At 32.3% G+C, this 17,309-nt stretch overlaps 1 protein-coding gene across 2 annotated transcripts in view; it reads right to left on the bottom strand.

The window, feature by feature from the left end:
- LOC149421202 (uncharacterized) overlaps positions 1 to 17,309 on the bottom strand; it is a 97,687-nt gene that overhangs the window by 26,783 nt on the left and 53,595 nt on the right. For both annotated transcript variants that reach the window (XM_089635406.1, XM_089635405.1), the window contains exons 3-4: positions 15,027 to 15,155; positions 13,929 to 14,043 (exon numbers count right to left, since the gene is read on the bottom strand). In XM_089635406.1, coding sequence (XP_089491532.1) covers positions 13,929 to 14,043; positions 15,027 to 15,155 — 244 coding nt within the window. The remainder of the gene's footprint in view (positions 1 to 13,928; positions 14,044 to 15,026; positions 15,156 to 17,309) is intronic.

The following is a 17,309-nucleotide window of genomic DNA, read 5'->3' on the forward strand; positions in this document are numbered from 1 at the left end:
GGTGGTGAATTGTGTCAAACGCTTTTGCCAGGTCGAGGAATATTCCAAGGCATTTTTTACCCTGATCTATATTTGTTTTGAGGAAGTCTGTTACTGAGGCTATGGCATGTGAGGTACTCATATTTTCCCTGAATCCAAATTGATTTGGTGATAGTATATTGTTTTTGTTAAGAAAAATTAAAAGGTGGTTTTTGATATGTTTCTCGAGAATTTTTGAAAGCGTGTTTAGAATTGTAATTGGTCTGTAATTATTAATTTCTTGCTTGTTTCCTTTTTTGTGGATTGGAATTACTTTGCCCGTTTTCAAAATAGTTGGGAACACTCCTTCTTTAATGGACCGATTTATAAGTATAGTAAGTGGGATAAGAAGTGCTGACTTTATTATTTTTAGTGTCATCGGTGATATTTTGTCGCTACCCTGAGAGTTTGTGTTTTTTAGTTCGTTTATAAGTTTTAGTGTTTGTATTTGGGTAATGTATGGAATTTTAAAGGAAGAAACACTAGTGTGTGTATAGTGGTTTGAGAATTCTGGGATATCGTCATTTGTAGTGATTCTGTTTGCTAATACCTTGCCGACGTTAGCGAAATAGTTATTCACAAAATTACATACTTTTAGTGGTTGTTCTGATGTCTTAATAATCTCGTTATCTATTTTAATCTCGGTTATGGAATCGCTTTTCTTTGAAGATGTGTGGGATATTTCTTTTAGGATTTGCCAAATTTTTTTGGGGTCCTTGTTGCATTTATCTAATTTATTTTTATAATATATTTCTTTCGATATACGTGCAAGTCGTGTGCATAAGTTTCGATATCGTTTATAGAAATTTATGAGATAGATGTCATATGGGTTAGATTTGCATTGTTTGTGGAGTTTGTCTCTTTTACTGAAACTTGTTATGAGTCCTTTTGATATCCACGGTTTTAGAAGTTTATGTTTAGTTGGAGAACTTTTTTCGGACGTGATGGTATTTTTTTTAAATTCGTCTTGAATACATTCTATAAAAAGTGACCATGCTTCATTAATTTTATTATTTTCTACGAGTTCTTCCCATTTTTTATTAAGTAGTATAGCATTTAGTTTTAAAATATCAGTTGTATTGTGGGTTTTTGTGGTTTTGGAGTGTATTTCTTGTGAATTGTTTGTAGTGTTTATTTCCAGGATAAGTGTATAGTGGTCTGTAATTGTCGAGTGATGGATTGTGGATTTGTATGATCTTTTTGTTTTTAACATAATGTGGTCAATACAAGTTTGCGTGGGTAATAGGTTATTTTGTTTAAAGTTGACTCTTGTGGGTTCATTTATGGTGCTAAAGAGTCCATGGAATAACAAAAGGTTTAAGTAATCGTCACTTTGTGGATGTTTTTTATTTTCTAAAATGTTTATATTCATATCTCCTATTAAGCAGATATTTTTTTGTTTTTTCTTTTTGATAAGTTGACTGTCTAGGGACCTCAGAAAGGGAAATATGTTTTTTATAGAAGGTGATCGATACATAGCTAAAATACATATGTCATTATTTATGATTATTTCAAAGCCGTTTGCGTCTGTGATATCTACCTCCGTTAAAGTTGAATGTAGATGTTTTTTGCAGTAAATTACAATACCGTCATTTTGATTTTTAATATTTTTGGAGTGAGTGACCGTATAATTAGGTAATTGTATTGGTGTGAAGATTTTATCTAGCCAACATTCTGTGAGAATTATCACGTCAAATTCTGTCTCCAATTGTTGAAGTACGACAGTGAAATTGTCAAAATTTTTTGAGATACTGCGTATGTTTTGGTGTAATATTTTTAATTGTTTAGCCATGGTAAGATTAAAATTATCGGATGGATGTGTACGATTTTGGGATAGTAAATTCAGATCATCTTTATTATATCATCGGAGTGTTTAATATAAATTATTTTATCTTTTTCGGCTTTCCGCGCCATAACCTTTCCATCTTTGGTCCATACAAATGCATATCCCTTTGTGATGGCTTGTTGTTTTGTTTTCCATAGTAGTTCCTTTAGATATGGCATTACGCTTACATCAGCCTTGCACTCTTTGCGAATCTTTACATTTTTCACACGATCACACACGGTTTTACCACACATACGCCTCAAGGATCAAGACAACATTCGATGTATATAAATAAAACAGTATATTTATAAAGATGAAAATAAAAAAAATAAAAAAATGATTTCCCATTTTAATTACATTTTTTATATGAATAGGTACAACACATTCTCATCGGTCTCACAGTATACCACATTTGGGGATGCTGTATTCCTACCGTCTGTGTGCAGTTGGGGGTCTTGTGAACATATTATATATATTTTTATAGAAGTCCGTGATTGATAACATGGAGCCAGTGTGTTAACCTCATCTCCAACTGTGTATCGGCACGTACCCGACAAACTTTAACCAGCTATTCCTTAGCACATTTGGAGTAAAAAATGCTATGGGCACTTTGCTGTCCGGTAATATTTTTTTTCAATTGAAAACAAAAAATTATAAAAAAATCCACACTCCGTCACTGTCATTGGCATTGTTACTCGTGTTCAACAGCTGTTATTAGCAAGTGTGTCAAAAAGCGTCTTCGCTCTTTCATACACACTAAATAATAATAGTTAAAAATGAGACGAATGGTGCCATGCCATTTCGTTGTGATTGTAAAAGCGCGCAAATGTAGGTACGTACGTATATTATTCAACGAAACTCGAATAAAATATTGCCAGATGGGTTTTCAAACTGTGACAAAGGATAAAACATTGGTGACATGTGGTGAAAATATCAATGGTAAATTTTTTATTAAAAAAAAATGTTACAGGACAGCAAATTTACCACAGCATTTTTTACTCCAAATGTGCTAAGTAATAGCTGGTTAAAGTTTGTCGGGTACGTGCCGATACACCCTGTATATATATATGAATGGATTGTTAAAACAACACAAATTAAATTAGTGAAAATTACTTACGCACGCTGGAATTTTAATCCATTACCTCCGGATTCATAGACGCAAGGCTTACCCCTCGATCACGGGAAAAAACGGGAAATTAAGTGATTATGTTAATTCAAGGAAAGGAGAAAAATATTCATACTGGTTAAATCTCAAAAGAGCTCTTCACCGATTTCTTTAATATTTCGATGCAACGTTGCATTCGATTACGCGTGTGTTTTAATATACCTAATTTATATAGATGTCACCTGCGACAGGTAAAAGTTCGGTTGCCTAATTTAGAAGAACTAACCGCACAGTCAGACGATCAATTTATCGATTTATCAATAGATAAAATGATATCCTATGATATAAAGATGATATTTTATGATATCAAGATGATATCCTATTATGTAAAGATTATATCCTATGATATAAAGATGATATCATATGGTATAAAGATGATATCCTTTGATATAAAGATAATATCCTTTGATATAAAGATGATATCATATGGTATAAAGATAATATCCTATGGTATAAAGATGATATCCTGTTTAATCAATAAAGAAAAATTGATAGCACAGTAAGATAAAGTGATTATTTTAATGATAAACTAATGTTTATAAGACAAGGTTTTTTTGCATAATGGATAATAAATTATTATAATCAATAATTAGTCGCTAATAATATCAAAAATAAAGTTGGTTGTTTACAGGTGGAAAAAATATAATAAGCAGTGATTGTTGATTGAAGTACCTACTAGTACATACCTATTGAATTATTTGGCGGGTTGGAAATAAGCCGACGTGGCTCAGTGATCCAGAGCGTCTGACCGGACATCAGAAGACGCGGGTTCAATTCCCGTCGGTGGCATTTATTTTTACTCGTTAGATATTTTCAATTTGTATTGATATTAGGCGACTAATTATTGCTTATAATAATTTATTAAGAAAAAGTGAAATTATGTGATTTACGTAATTGTTTAGTACCTATTTACACACCTAAATTCATTACCGTTCAGAGAAATATTATGAAATTACAATCTTTATCAATCAATAATAAGTTGCCCACGTCTAAGTGATTAGAATTAAACCACCATAATTAGGCAGCAAACCAAACGGTTCGGGTCTGTCAAGTAAAGGCATGCCGTGTTTCAGTTGGAGCTGAGAGTTAAAGCGATTATTTGGTTTTGCTTACGATTATTAATAGCGTGACCACCGCCAAGCAAAGCCCGGCTCTTATTTCTTCCTCACGTAATAATAATTTGGAAGTAAACACATTATTTATTTCCGTAGGCTTAGCTCGACGGAACGAAATAAAAACGTTATGTGGTTTTAGTAATATTTTTATAAGTTTTAATGTGCGTTTTCTGTGAAAAATCACGTCATAAACGCTATGCATGAACAAAAACCTTACAATTTTTTTTATGTGAATACTACACAAGAATCCCAACTGCCAGGTACCAGTGTCCCAAGCAGGGTATTCTGTAGGGCTGAAGAGATTGTGGAGATTGAGATGAGATAAGAAGGTTGCAAGAAGCCAGTGTGAATATGGCATCATAAATGGGTGTAACGTGAGCTTGACGGGAGTGGGAAAGGGAAGGAGATGGGGAAGGTTGCAAAGAACCTCCCTGCTATTCAGATCCGGTCTCTAAACACGGCTAATTTCATTCAAAGCAACGTTTTAATTCTCGATTCCGGTGATACTGAAGGTGATACTGGGAGTATCGACCACTTTGGAACGTCAAGTAAATATACAAAAAATTATAAAATTATGTGTTTATTGTGCCATTTGAACCCGAGAAAGGATCTTGACAACTCGACCACGAAGTCCGTGAAGCATATTCCAATACATCCGAGTTACACGCAGAATATATTTATTTTTTAAATGTCTTCTTCTTCTAGTACAGTGGTTGCGTAATGTAGTTTGCAGATTGGAACAATTCAGCGGAACGACACTCGCACCAGTCACGTAAGTGTTGAAGCCATGGTGAGGCGTCTTTAACCAGAGGAGTTCTGGAGGCCGACAAATTTCTAGTTAAATTAATTATCTCTTGCATGGTTTTTTTTACATACCTATTTTATAAACATTTAATATACTTTCTCACAGTTTCAGCACCCTAAAAATAGAGAAAAGAAGGGGAAAAAACGATAGCCTTCTTTCAAAATATAGTATTATCCTTTGAATTCTGAATTTCAACTTAAATACTCGTATTACCAAATAATAAATGATGTAAGCCTTAAAATTAATTCAATTTTAATATTACTCATTTTTATTTTCGTATTTCACTAGGACTGGTTATCTTTATAATATAATGTAACATTATAATATAATTCCAGCCAGCCATACGCGTATTAGTGAGGCAGACGTACTGCGAGCCTCCGAGAGCTGCTGATTTCATGTAGGCGAAGGGGGGTGGGGAAATTGCATTGTATCGAAATGAATGGTGGCTCACGTGGTCATGCGACGTTTAGTTTGAGGCGCGCCTCCAAAACCTTTCATGCTTCCATAGTAGTACAGATCAATTTACGTTTTTGGTACCTATATTCAATTAAGAGTTTATTACATGTTTTTGAATTTTTCTACAACCCTACTAGGAATATGCATTGTGGCGGTAGGATTACTTTGCCATTTGATTAGATCACCGATTATTTCTCTTCCATAAAAGATCGTGGTCTTGATTTGATCTTCTTCTAACGTGGTATGTTAGTACGTAAGTATATATACCTCCCCACTTTTAAACCCCAGAAACCACCACCGATGGTAACAACATCTGTTGGATAGGTGGTTCTTAAGTATCCTCGGCTTCTTTTCCCTTCATTTTCAACTTATTGCCGCCTAACAACGTTCTAGATTGGCGATGCCGGGCAGTGTGACATAAAAAGGTAATCAATGTTTGTTACACCAGACTTGAAGCCGTTCTGTATGTTCCAATGAATATCGCAATCAACAACACCCAGACTGCTGGCGCCAACAGAAAAATAAAGAAAATTCCATCAATCCATGACGTCCCGACGCGCCGATGTGAAATGGAATGACGAAAATATTATGAATTTTATTCAATTACTAGCTGACATATACCCAGCGTTGCTCGGGGACTTTTAATGACTTGGGGTAAAATTTTTAGGTTGTGAATGCTGGTGTACCTTTTTTGGGGTGTGTTTTTAAGTTGAAAATAATATTATTGTTTTGTAATAAGTATTTGTTTCACTTGATCGTACCATGTCTTCATCGGGCATCCTCGACCTCTTCAAACATTCACTTCCAATCCTCTTTCTTCGTTTTTCACTTTCGTCTCATTTCAACACAAACAATAATTTGATTCATATCTTCCTCGGGCATCAACGACTGTTCCTACCAAACGCTTCATTAATATCATGAAATTCACATTATTACTGTTTATAAACTGCATTTCGTCAACTTCAATTTGACTCTGTATCTCATTCCATTGCAGAGATTATTTATTTATTTATTAAACGCCATAAAAGGCTTTTACAATAATGTGATACATGAGATTATAAGTACACATTGGTACATAGGTGAATATTAGTATTACTTTTTTTTTTTTTTTTTATATATATTCAATAATATTGTTATTGGGTTTATAAAAACAGTTTATTTTTAAACAAGTTCTGCTGTGTAATTATTATTACGCGTGACAGCTGTTTCGCCCTCTGAAGGCATTATCAAACTGTGGGTAGCCCACTTACAGACGATACATTTATATTATTTCTAGGTAGGTATTTTAATTTCAATTACTGATTTCTTAATTGATTTTTGAGTAAGATATTAGAAATTATTAATGGTTATTACCCCAGCAAAGTTTGCCCAATTAGTGTAATGTTTAAATTTGACTGAATGTCTTAGGACGGGTTGTTTCGGAGAATCTGAACAATTCATCAAATTTCAACGTTCATTTTCAAGTTCTGTGAAAGATTTTTTTAAGTTCTGTTTTTATTTCAGTTTTGTCAAGCAACTAGCCTACAATGATATAAAAACAGAACTTGAATAAGTCTTTCACAGAACCCGAAAATGAACGTTGAAATTTGATGAATTGTTCAAATTCTCCGAAACAACCCGTCCTTAATGTTAGTTATTCCCAAACGATGACTCATAGGGTTATTTTAATAGCATAATTAAGTACTTCATAGTGCACTCATATTTGCATTAGGTTTGAAGATATCTAGTAGGGGTGAACGAATTATATTTGTTATTAGTAGGTATATAATTATATTAGTATTACATTTAAGAACACAACAATATGTATACAAAACGACATTGAATGTGATACAGCTGATATTTTCTTAAGGCATAGAATGCTACAATAATAGAAAACACTTCATTTAAACAGGATAAAATATACAGAAAAGGTGACTTGGCAACAGATATAATCTAGCAAAATATTATAAAAGCGCAAATAGTAGTGAGTTTATAAGAAGTGAGATAATGCGATAAGTCTTATGGAGCGTCCTAGACTTTTCCTATCATTCACTAATTTATACCATATAGTTTAGAAACTATAAAAAACTAATTATAGAGTACTTTATTTAACTCCGTTGGTCTTCGTTGGGCGTCCCCGACTTCTTCTACAGTTCAAACCACTCTCTAAACACTCCTGATACTAATAAGAACATATGAGATTTTCATCGAAATCGGTCCACCAGTTTTTGAGTCTATACGAGACAAACAAACAAACAACCATTTTTCTATATGTAGATTATGTGCTAGCTGGTACAATATAATATGATTTCTTATACCCCTTTTTTAAGGGGCTGTGAAAATGATTTTCTTTTATTCGGGTCTTGAAGAAGACGGTGCAAATAAAGGTTATTTTTTAAAGAGTTCATGAAAACTTACTGATTTAAAATATTACTAATTTATTAAAAATCTGGTCAAATTATATTTTTTTCTGTTAAAAACGGGACTGAAGGCCTTTAAAGAATTGAATTGACAGGTTTCCTAACAAACTGTGGGTAAAACACGAAAATATTACTAGGATATCGGAATACTTGTTCAAAAAAATCTAATGTTGTCGCATTTCGTCATTACATTTATCAGTAAAAGAACATCTGCACAAAAACATATTCCGATATGTACTGAACGGACAATATTTAGAAATGGATTGTAGTAACGTTTTTAATAGTGTTTTAATATATCAACCATATACATTTTTCTCCGTGTGATTAAAGCGACGTAAAAGTATTATGTTAAACAATCTACCCATTTTTTAAAATAACAATGTAATGTTTGCTATTTTTTTATCCAGCTCTCTCTGAATCTGCTGAAAAGCTGACTTATCTTATTATGTTTAAAGCTATACTATGTGTGTGTTGTATTATTAACATGCACTTGTATTTTCACAAAATGGTTGGGAGTAATATGAAAAAAAAAGTCAAGTCCCACTGTGAAATAACATCTGAAAGGACGATATCTTTGAGGTATCCTCAAATAACGCGTATTTGACTCATTGTATACCTTGATTGAAGTTTATTCGTAAATATGTTTTGGTACATCTTTTCACATCTTAAAATCCTAAAAAATGTACGCTGTAAAGCGCCTGTTCGTAATTACAAAGCCTTTTTTTTACTGAAACCTTTTAAAGTATTTTTTCTTTAAATTATATAATCACCGAACAAACTTTTTATACACGACAATTTCATACTACCGCCTAGAAAATATTGTTATTAAAATACCATACGTAAGATTCTTAAGAATATCCTCGGTGCGGTGAGCAGAAACGTTTTATAGAAAAGACTTTAGCTATGTTTAAACAATAGAAAATATAGACCTGCATAACCAGCAGTAATGTGACATCAATTTTATAAAATATTTTGCAAGAAAGCAAAGGTTTCACGTTAGTATTTTACCAACTTTTCGAGTTAGTATTTTGAATAACTTTGAAATTTAAATTTCTTTGCTGAAATACAATCTAAGCAGTAGCAATATTAAAAACAAATTTCAAGCCTGGTTTTAGTCTTTCCCGTGTTTACAATAAACTAGTTTTGCGTTGCCCAGGCTTTAAAAAGAAATTTTGTAAATCTGACTTTGACAGTGACCTTCCTCTTGTTTTGAAAGTCAATTATGCAAAATTTCATCAATCTTGGAATAAAACTATAGATTTGTATAAAATACAAATTCTCGTCGGCCGGAAGGTGGATGCGCAGTTAATTGAAATGCGAAATACACTCTCCTGTGTATATTTACAACCTGTGTAATAACGCTAGCTTTTGTTAAATAATGCCCTAATACTGGAAATAAAAAAATTTAAAAATATTTTTTCTATAAATCAAATAAATTAAAAAGCATATACAAATTAGTATTCACATCAAACCGCAATTAAAAATATTAATGGTGATTGCTGATTGTATGAAAAAACTTGTTATCTTCCGCTTATATTTTTAAAAATATGTTTTCAAATATTTTGATCTAAAACAAAACACACAAAAGATAATTTAAATTGAGAAATCAAAACCACTTATATTTCTATAGATCTCTTGAAATTTTCAATATTGGCTTTGAAGGTTTCGAGGGAAATTATTTCATATATTTATTTATAAGTTATGTAAATTAAGTTGTGTAATGGGATGAATACAGAAATAACAAGCACTTAATAATATTATAAATTAATTAGTTTTTTTATCATTTCACAGTTCATAATATCATCTATCAATAAGCTTATTCTTCTTTGAATTTTCAAAGAAAAATTTCCACTGCAGTCTCAGGAACATTTTTCTGTTGAAAGTGTCAGATAAATACTTCTTTAAAGTGACATCTTTAAGCTTTAAGCTTTGGAGTCCAAACTGTTCGAAGCTGGAAGTACGCGATAACTTTAATGGTGATTTACTTCCTTTGAATCAGTATTTGCGTGACCTAAGAAAGTTGCTTTTTCTTATTACCGACGCAAATAAAAATAATTGAGAGTGAAATAATTTAAGAAACCCATTTTTGACCGTATGTAATAGAATTGGCGTACAAGCTTGAAGCGTTTTTATAATTGAATACTGTAGGATTGAGACCCCTGAGGCGTATGTGTGGTAAAACCATGTATGATCGTTTGATTAGTGTGGAGATCTGCAAAGAATGTAAGTCTGACATAAGCGTAATGGATAAGATTATAAAGGAACCCTCATATAATTTGAGCATTTAGAGCGAATAAACGAAGAAAGGAAAATATATTACGCAAATATGAATGATAGAAAGACATGGTAGGATATAGTGAACCAGATACTAGAGTCGGGCTATTTCAAGAGCCAGAATAATAGAAGAGTATGTATGAAAAGATGTATTAATGTGAATAAGGCAAGGAGTGTGTGGTCGGCGGTCTGTCATATCTGCCTACCCCTGCGCGGAAACGGCGTGATGGTTAGTCAGTTAGTTAGTTTAGTTAATAATTATTTTGATTTTTGTAGCGCCGTTGTTGTGAAAGATCACTTCAAGAGCGTCGTGCAAATATATGATATTATATTTCTATAATGCAGTAACTTACGTACCTACTACTCACTATGGTTACTTATTACTAGTTCTTCGAGTAGATTTTTAAGTGTCATGTTATGTTCAATTTTTTTATTCCTTGATGTAGGTATAGAGAGGTTTCACTAGGGTTTCCTGTTCTGAGGCGGCCTGTAGTTTTATAAAGTTTTGTATTTTGTTTCGAGTTGTCTTTACATCGTCTTCATAATGTTTGTAAGTTTATTATGACTTTTTTCTATCAGCCATGTTTTTACTTTCGTTTTAAATAGATTCATTTCCGTTTTTTTTTGTTTGTCTTGGTAGAGCATTGTATAATTTCGTAGCTTAGAATTTAATTATTCTCTGCCCAAAAGATGTATTCAAACTGGGAGTAACCAATATATGTTGGCTTATTTCTGTGGTTGAGTATTTATGTTGGGCAGTGGAGTATTTCTATATGTTTTTTTTTGTTTAAATATTTTTTTAATTTTAAACTTGGAAGTTTTTAAATATTGCTTCTGTCTGAGTTATAATCGGAACTTTCAGAATTGTTTTTAGGATATGTTTAGCCGCTCTGTGTGAGTGCTCAAGGCAGAATCCCAAACAGTTATCGCGTATTCTGTTAGTAATTGACACAAAGCGTAGTACAATTTTTTAATGTTGTTTATGTTGAGCATCTTACGGATTTTTCTAAAGAAGTATATGTACCTGGTGAGTTTTTTTTGTAATTACGTCAATGAGTGATTTCCATCCGAGATTATCATTGATTTAAATTCCAAAATATTTTATGCTTTTGGAGTGTTCAATACTGAGGCGTGTCAACCTTGATTATGTTGACAGATTCCTTGGCATTTATATAATTTGAGATTCAAGTTTTTCGACGCCTGTAAATTTTGTTAAATGTTTGTATTAATCGTTGGCAAATGAGTTCATTTTGATTTTATTGATTCTTTCGTAATCCTCTAACCAGCTGGGTAATATATAAATTACTGTATTTTCATTTGTTTATTTTTTAATATTCTCTATAAAGCTTTGGTAAAAAGTTCATCCTTAAATACTAATATCAAGGATTATATGATCATGAAAAGGTGATAGTACAAAAAATTATTTGGGTTATTACAAATACACATTTGTTTTTGAGTAAATCCATCGAAAATAAAAAAATAAATTAAATTAATAAATAATAATGCAAAAAAATTCATGCGACAATTTTTTAAAGTTGCCGCATTTCAGATGAATGCCAACAATTTGATTTATGTACGTATCGATACTATGATCAATGCTGGACTTTATTGGTTTGTATTGGCACAGGAGTTGGCAAACTGATCGGAAGTTTCTCAAACCACTTCCTTGGGTCGGTCTTCTAGCGCTACTGTATCATCTAATTTATGGATGCCTAATCCATCACGACTGCTGAATAATTCCATCGTTTTGATATTTGGCCGAGCGTATAACTGAATCTAAGTAACTAAGTACTTAAGTAAGTACTGCTTACAACCTGCCATGGAGTTATGAGTCTTGCTAGAGCATTAATAATTATAATAATTATTATTTCTCAAATCTCTGGGAAGAGAACTTAAATACAGACTTTGTTATGTCAATATGCTGAGTAGGATATAACGGTTTAATGATAACTCAACACAGTGACAATTCAACACACTTTTTTGATTTTAAGACAAAATTGATTTTAACCTAACCTAACCTAACATAACCTACATAACCCAGTTAATAAAGTTTTTATTTCATCACTTTCCATGACTTTATATAACTTTTTAAATATGTGATGAATTATCTTTTTTTTTATTTTTTTTTAAAAGATAGACAAACATTGTTTTGGTAAACTAATGTTTTTAAGACAAGATTTTTTTATGCATAGCACAAAGGGTAACAATTATTTTACAAGTAATAATTATTCGCCTGAAACACTCATCCACATTAATAGGAATTATGATAGACAAATTTCTGAGATGGGACCTACATATAGACTCAATTTCCACAAAAGTCAGAAAACTTACTCATCTTTTCCTGGGCATTAGAAATATTCTCTGCATAAAAGATCTTAAATGTTTATATTATGCTCTGTGTAACTCATTACTTGAATATGCATCTTTGGGATGGGGCGGATGTACCAAAACAATACTGGAACCTGACAATATTTTAAAATCTCCTACTACCACCACAGTAAGCTGAAAATGTTGCTTGTGTTGTGATGGAGGACTTAGCCAGCCGAGGAACTGAACACACTACGCCTGGGTGGGACCCAAACGCGATGTCAACTCGGCCACCGACCGGTCTAAATTGTGATGATTTATCCGGTTACCGTTCAAATATGAGTATATAAAAAACAATTCTTTATCATTTTTTAGACAGGTAGGTAATATTATATTGAAAATCTCAGTCAAAGAAAGGATTGCTGGAATAATATGGTGGATAAAGAAGATTTTCGATTGAGAATTTGGAATGTACAAATAAATTTATGAACGAATCTTAATTTTTTTACCATTATTTCGAGAAAATTATTCAATGGAAGAACCTAATTTAATAAGTTTTTCTAACTGCCAACGAAATGTTATTAAGTCTTTGCTTCGGCAATAATACCGATAATCATATTTTTTTCTAATGGTACAGTGCCTTCCTTACCATGCCCTGAATTCGAGAACTTCTGTAAAATATTATACCACTTGTTATGAATAATTGTACTGTACCTCCACTATATTTCAAAATTGATGGTATTAGTTATAGTTTTTTGTGAGACAGGTATGATACTGCCGCCGTAAAAGTTTTTTCAGTGAAGTGATTTTGATATTGTTGCATAATCTATTCAGTTTTGGTCATGAAACTGAACGCAAATTTTGAAAAATTCAAAAATTAAAAATCTGTTTTCAATAACTTTTACATTTTTACTAAGGTTAAAAGAAACATTTAATTTGGTGTTTTAGGGTCTTAGGTTCCAAAGATATATCTCAACCAAGAACTTTACTTTCAACTTTCGGCTTCCCAAGCTTATTCCAACCCTCTGTCAGAAAGCCAAAAAAATATGTTGCCCTACTGCAACACATTTACGAAACCTGTGTGTTTTTGATAGTCTGCCGTGTTACGAAGATTAATATAAAAGTTTGCACTAACCATGTAATCATGCGTAATTTTCTGTTCGGATCAACTATTTTAGAAAAGGGATCTAATGAGATCGTCATTATTTGCCCAGATTTTCCAGCAAATTTTATTGATTTTTTACGAAAAGGAAATGAATAAGGAAGAGAAAGAGAAAAAGAAACAAAAGATAAAAAAAAAATATAAGTAAAAAAAATAAAAGAAAAAAAAGAAAAACGAAAATAAAAGAAAAGAAAAGAAAAGAAAAGAAAAAAAGAGAAAAGAAAATAAAAGAAAAGAAAAGAAAAGAAAAGAAAAGAAAAGAAAAGAAAAGAAAAGAAAAGAAAAGAAAAGAAAAAAATTAAAAAAGAAAAAGAAATACAAAAAGAAAAGAAATAGAAAATTAAGAGAAAAAAGGTATTACACAATACAGTAGGTATTAAACATTTATTTTTATTAACTTACGATTGTGATATGATGGATATGGTCGGCTGTGGGAATACATTCTCAGCAAAGCAGACTAGCTTTACAGAATCCGCATCCTTCTTTTCCTGTCTCAGCTGGAAATTCTTTCCAGGCGCTGTAAAGATAGAATTGCATTCAAATTATAATGTTGAAATGGTTAATTCTAAAAATATTTACTTAACAGTGACCTCGTATACCTGTGGTGATTTTTTGATGGATATAACTTTATAATTATTGGAGTTAAAATATCTTTTATTCAAAAGTTTTAAAAATACTGGTTACGTCATTTAAATTGTTCCGGAAAGTGTAAGAATGACTCATGGTTATGAAGAAGCCGATCTTGATCGTCTTGCCAATACCACATGCCAATTTCCAATGGTAACAAACGTATGTTCCCCCACTAACTTAACATAAACTATTTGCGTTAAAGACACAAACCAGACAAAAAATACCGCGTAATAAGTGTTTATAAAGCACTTCAAATAAAGACAAAATAATTTTCTAGATAACATAATAATTGTTTATTAGTATGTCGTTTGTTTTCCTCTAGAATGAGTTTTAAAAAATATTTAGTCTACGTTGTTTACAGATATTATAGCACAGGAAAATATGCTTTGATATTTATAAAATAAATACAACATACAGGATGTTCGGGGGTAAAATGCACATACTTTGGGAGGTGATTCTACATGATGGTAGAAGTAAAACAGTTTTTTTTTTTACTTTTTTTCCATAAAAAAATATTTTTCCATTGAACAATATTTTTACTTCTTTACCAGAAAACCACCTCAAAACGTTGGAATTTCGAAACAATTTACCCATCTTTTTTATTTGTACTATCATGTAGAATCACATCCCGAAGTTTGTGCATTTTACCCCCGTACACCTTGTATTGACTGTTTGTGGTCGTACGCTGGGTTGCTTAGACCTATTGCACCTCATTTGGATTATAAAATCATTCATCCTAACAAAATCAATTTCCCCATAGAATTTTATGTATTTTTATGGTTATTGAACCATTCTAAAACCCATCGAAAACTAATTATTTTGGATAAATTCCAATTTGAATTAATATAATACAGTATAAGATTAACTTACTAAAGACGAGCATAGTTTTAGATTTGTCATCCTCGTCGTCAAACGTTGAGACGACGCAGGAGTAATTTCCTGACATGTCAGCGCCAGGCTTCAGTATCTTCAGGGCCCTGTGCGACTGGAGTGGATCCTCTGAAACAATAAGAAGCCTTCCATCATCCACTGTCTGCCGCTTCCGCTTCCGACGCCCAAACAAACAAACACCCAACAATGGCCGGAAACACTGAACAAATAATACCTAGAAACGTTATTCATACCGATAGTTTCTAGCACGAACATTAAGCATTTACGAAACATTAAAAAATATATATTTTATACTGCACAAGAGTTTTAAGGTTGTGTTATAAGGGTTTAAAAGAAGATTACTGAAGAAAAGGAGACATATAATGTAAATACGAATGATAGGGGGAGCACGCTTATGCTGAAAAAAATTATAGTTAGTAAACGTAAGGGACTGTTGTGAAAATGTTTAATAAAACACGACTAATTTAAAATATAACAAAAATTTCACCATATCTGGGTTAAATTGCATATAAAGAAATACTGAGATTTTTTTCGTTGCTATGGCATATTAAATAACATAACCAAGTGTATTTTTAAAATTTCCGGAGCAGAATTTCATGTAATTACTTTTCAGCTCGTCATCTGAATAGAGATTAACTTAAAAAAATATTTTACATCTTTTTTAACAACTTGTTTTAAAGTACGTATGATAGAAATTCAATACAAGGACATAACTGGTCTCAAGCGTCGGGAACCACTGAGACTATGGTATTCCCGATATGAATATGTCGTGAGGAAGACGAAAGTGAGTGGGAAAGGTGATGGGAAGAGGCAGAGAAGAACTAGGCTAAAATTGATTTGATAACGAAGCAAACGTTTCAATTCTGAGTGGTGATCTTTGTAGACATCAATCAAAATGTACACAATGCACTAATTAAGGTATTATTTCAATGCAACGTAAGTTCAACTTTGAAATATTCAACGTATATATGACTCCTTGACGAACCAATGAAATCGTTTTTCGTACTGAAGAAAGAATTTCCATTTTTGAAAGTATTTGATCAATTTTACCAAGAGTAGGAAAAAAATTTGCTTAATTCAGGCGCACGGACACACCCATAACACATTTCTATCGCAGTATTTCTTCGGTGGCCGGAAACTAGTTGGAGCCCGATCGCTGCGCATTAGAGCTGCGCAGATAAACAGATATTAGGCAATTATTATTGATACGGGCTTAACCGTTCGGACCTCTGCCATATTGTGTATTTTCGCGTTGCAACAAAATCCAAATAAATTTCTGAACGTATTCAAAAACTGAAAACTGTTTTTTAAAAATGATGAAATATGCTTTAAAATTGTATCTTATTTGAAGTAATTATATCATTTTTGAAGTATTCAATTGCTCACATTACGTTTGTCCTATAAAAATTGAACTTAAAATACTGATAACAAAAAAAATAAACAGTTTAATAGTCGAATGTATTACAAACATTACTGTCCCCTCGTTTTATACAAAAATAATTCATAAATTTAGCTCAAATTGCGGTCGCAACCTTTGATTTTATTTAGGAAATAGTTGTAACTTTTTATTATTCTATGGTTTACTTTTATATTTAAATATGCAGTGCTTTTTTTTCTCTTTAAAATATACATAGATCATATATTTCGCCTTTATAGTAAGGGAGATACAAGAATTTCCTTGAGACCATATATTTTTGCTGTTCGAAAGCTGTTCGAAAAAGCGAACGAATGAACACCACGGGTGAAAGGGTTAAATATTTTTAGAGTGTCGTAAAATACGGACATTAAAATTTGATGCACTGGACACTTTAAGGCTGGCCGCATACATACGTTTTCCGTATTCGATTTCCGAATTCGTTTTCCGTATGCGGAATTCCGTGAGACTAGCGCAAACGTTCGTTTTTCTTCATTCGGAATGTATAAACGTCAGAACCAGTGTTGCCAACAAGGGCGATATATCGCCATTTAGGCTACTCAGAACGAGAATCGGCGCCGAAAAAATCTAAAAGGCGACTGGTCGCCAATAAAGCTACTTCTAAAACATCAATCACCCCCCCTTTCCTAGCCATGTTCATGTTCATCCAATTCTCTAGCCACGCCCCCCATGATTTTTTTTATTTTCAGGGGACAAATTTTATTTTTTTGAAATACTCTAGTCACCCCCCCCCCCCCCCCCCACGAAATTTTTATTTCACGTAAAAACATCAATTTTAAACATGTCCCACCTAACAGCAAATTCGGCTACTTTACGCTACCTTATGT

The sequence above is a fragment of the Hesperophylax consimilis genome, chromosome 9, assembly GCF_061612785.1.
Source record: "Hesperophylax consimilis isolate HC1 chromosome 9, BYU_Hcon_1.0, whole genome shotgun sequence".
NCBI classification, from domain to species: domain Eukaryota; kingdom Metazoa; phylum Arthropoda; class Insecta; order Trichoptera; family Limnephilidae; genus Hesperophylax; species Hesperophylax consimilis.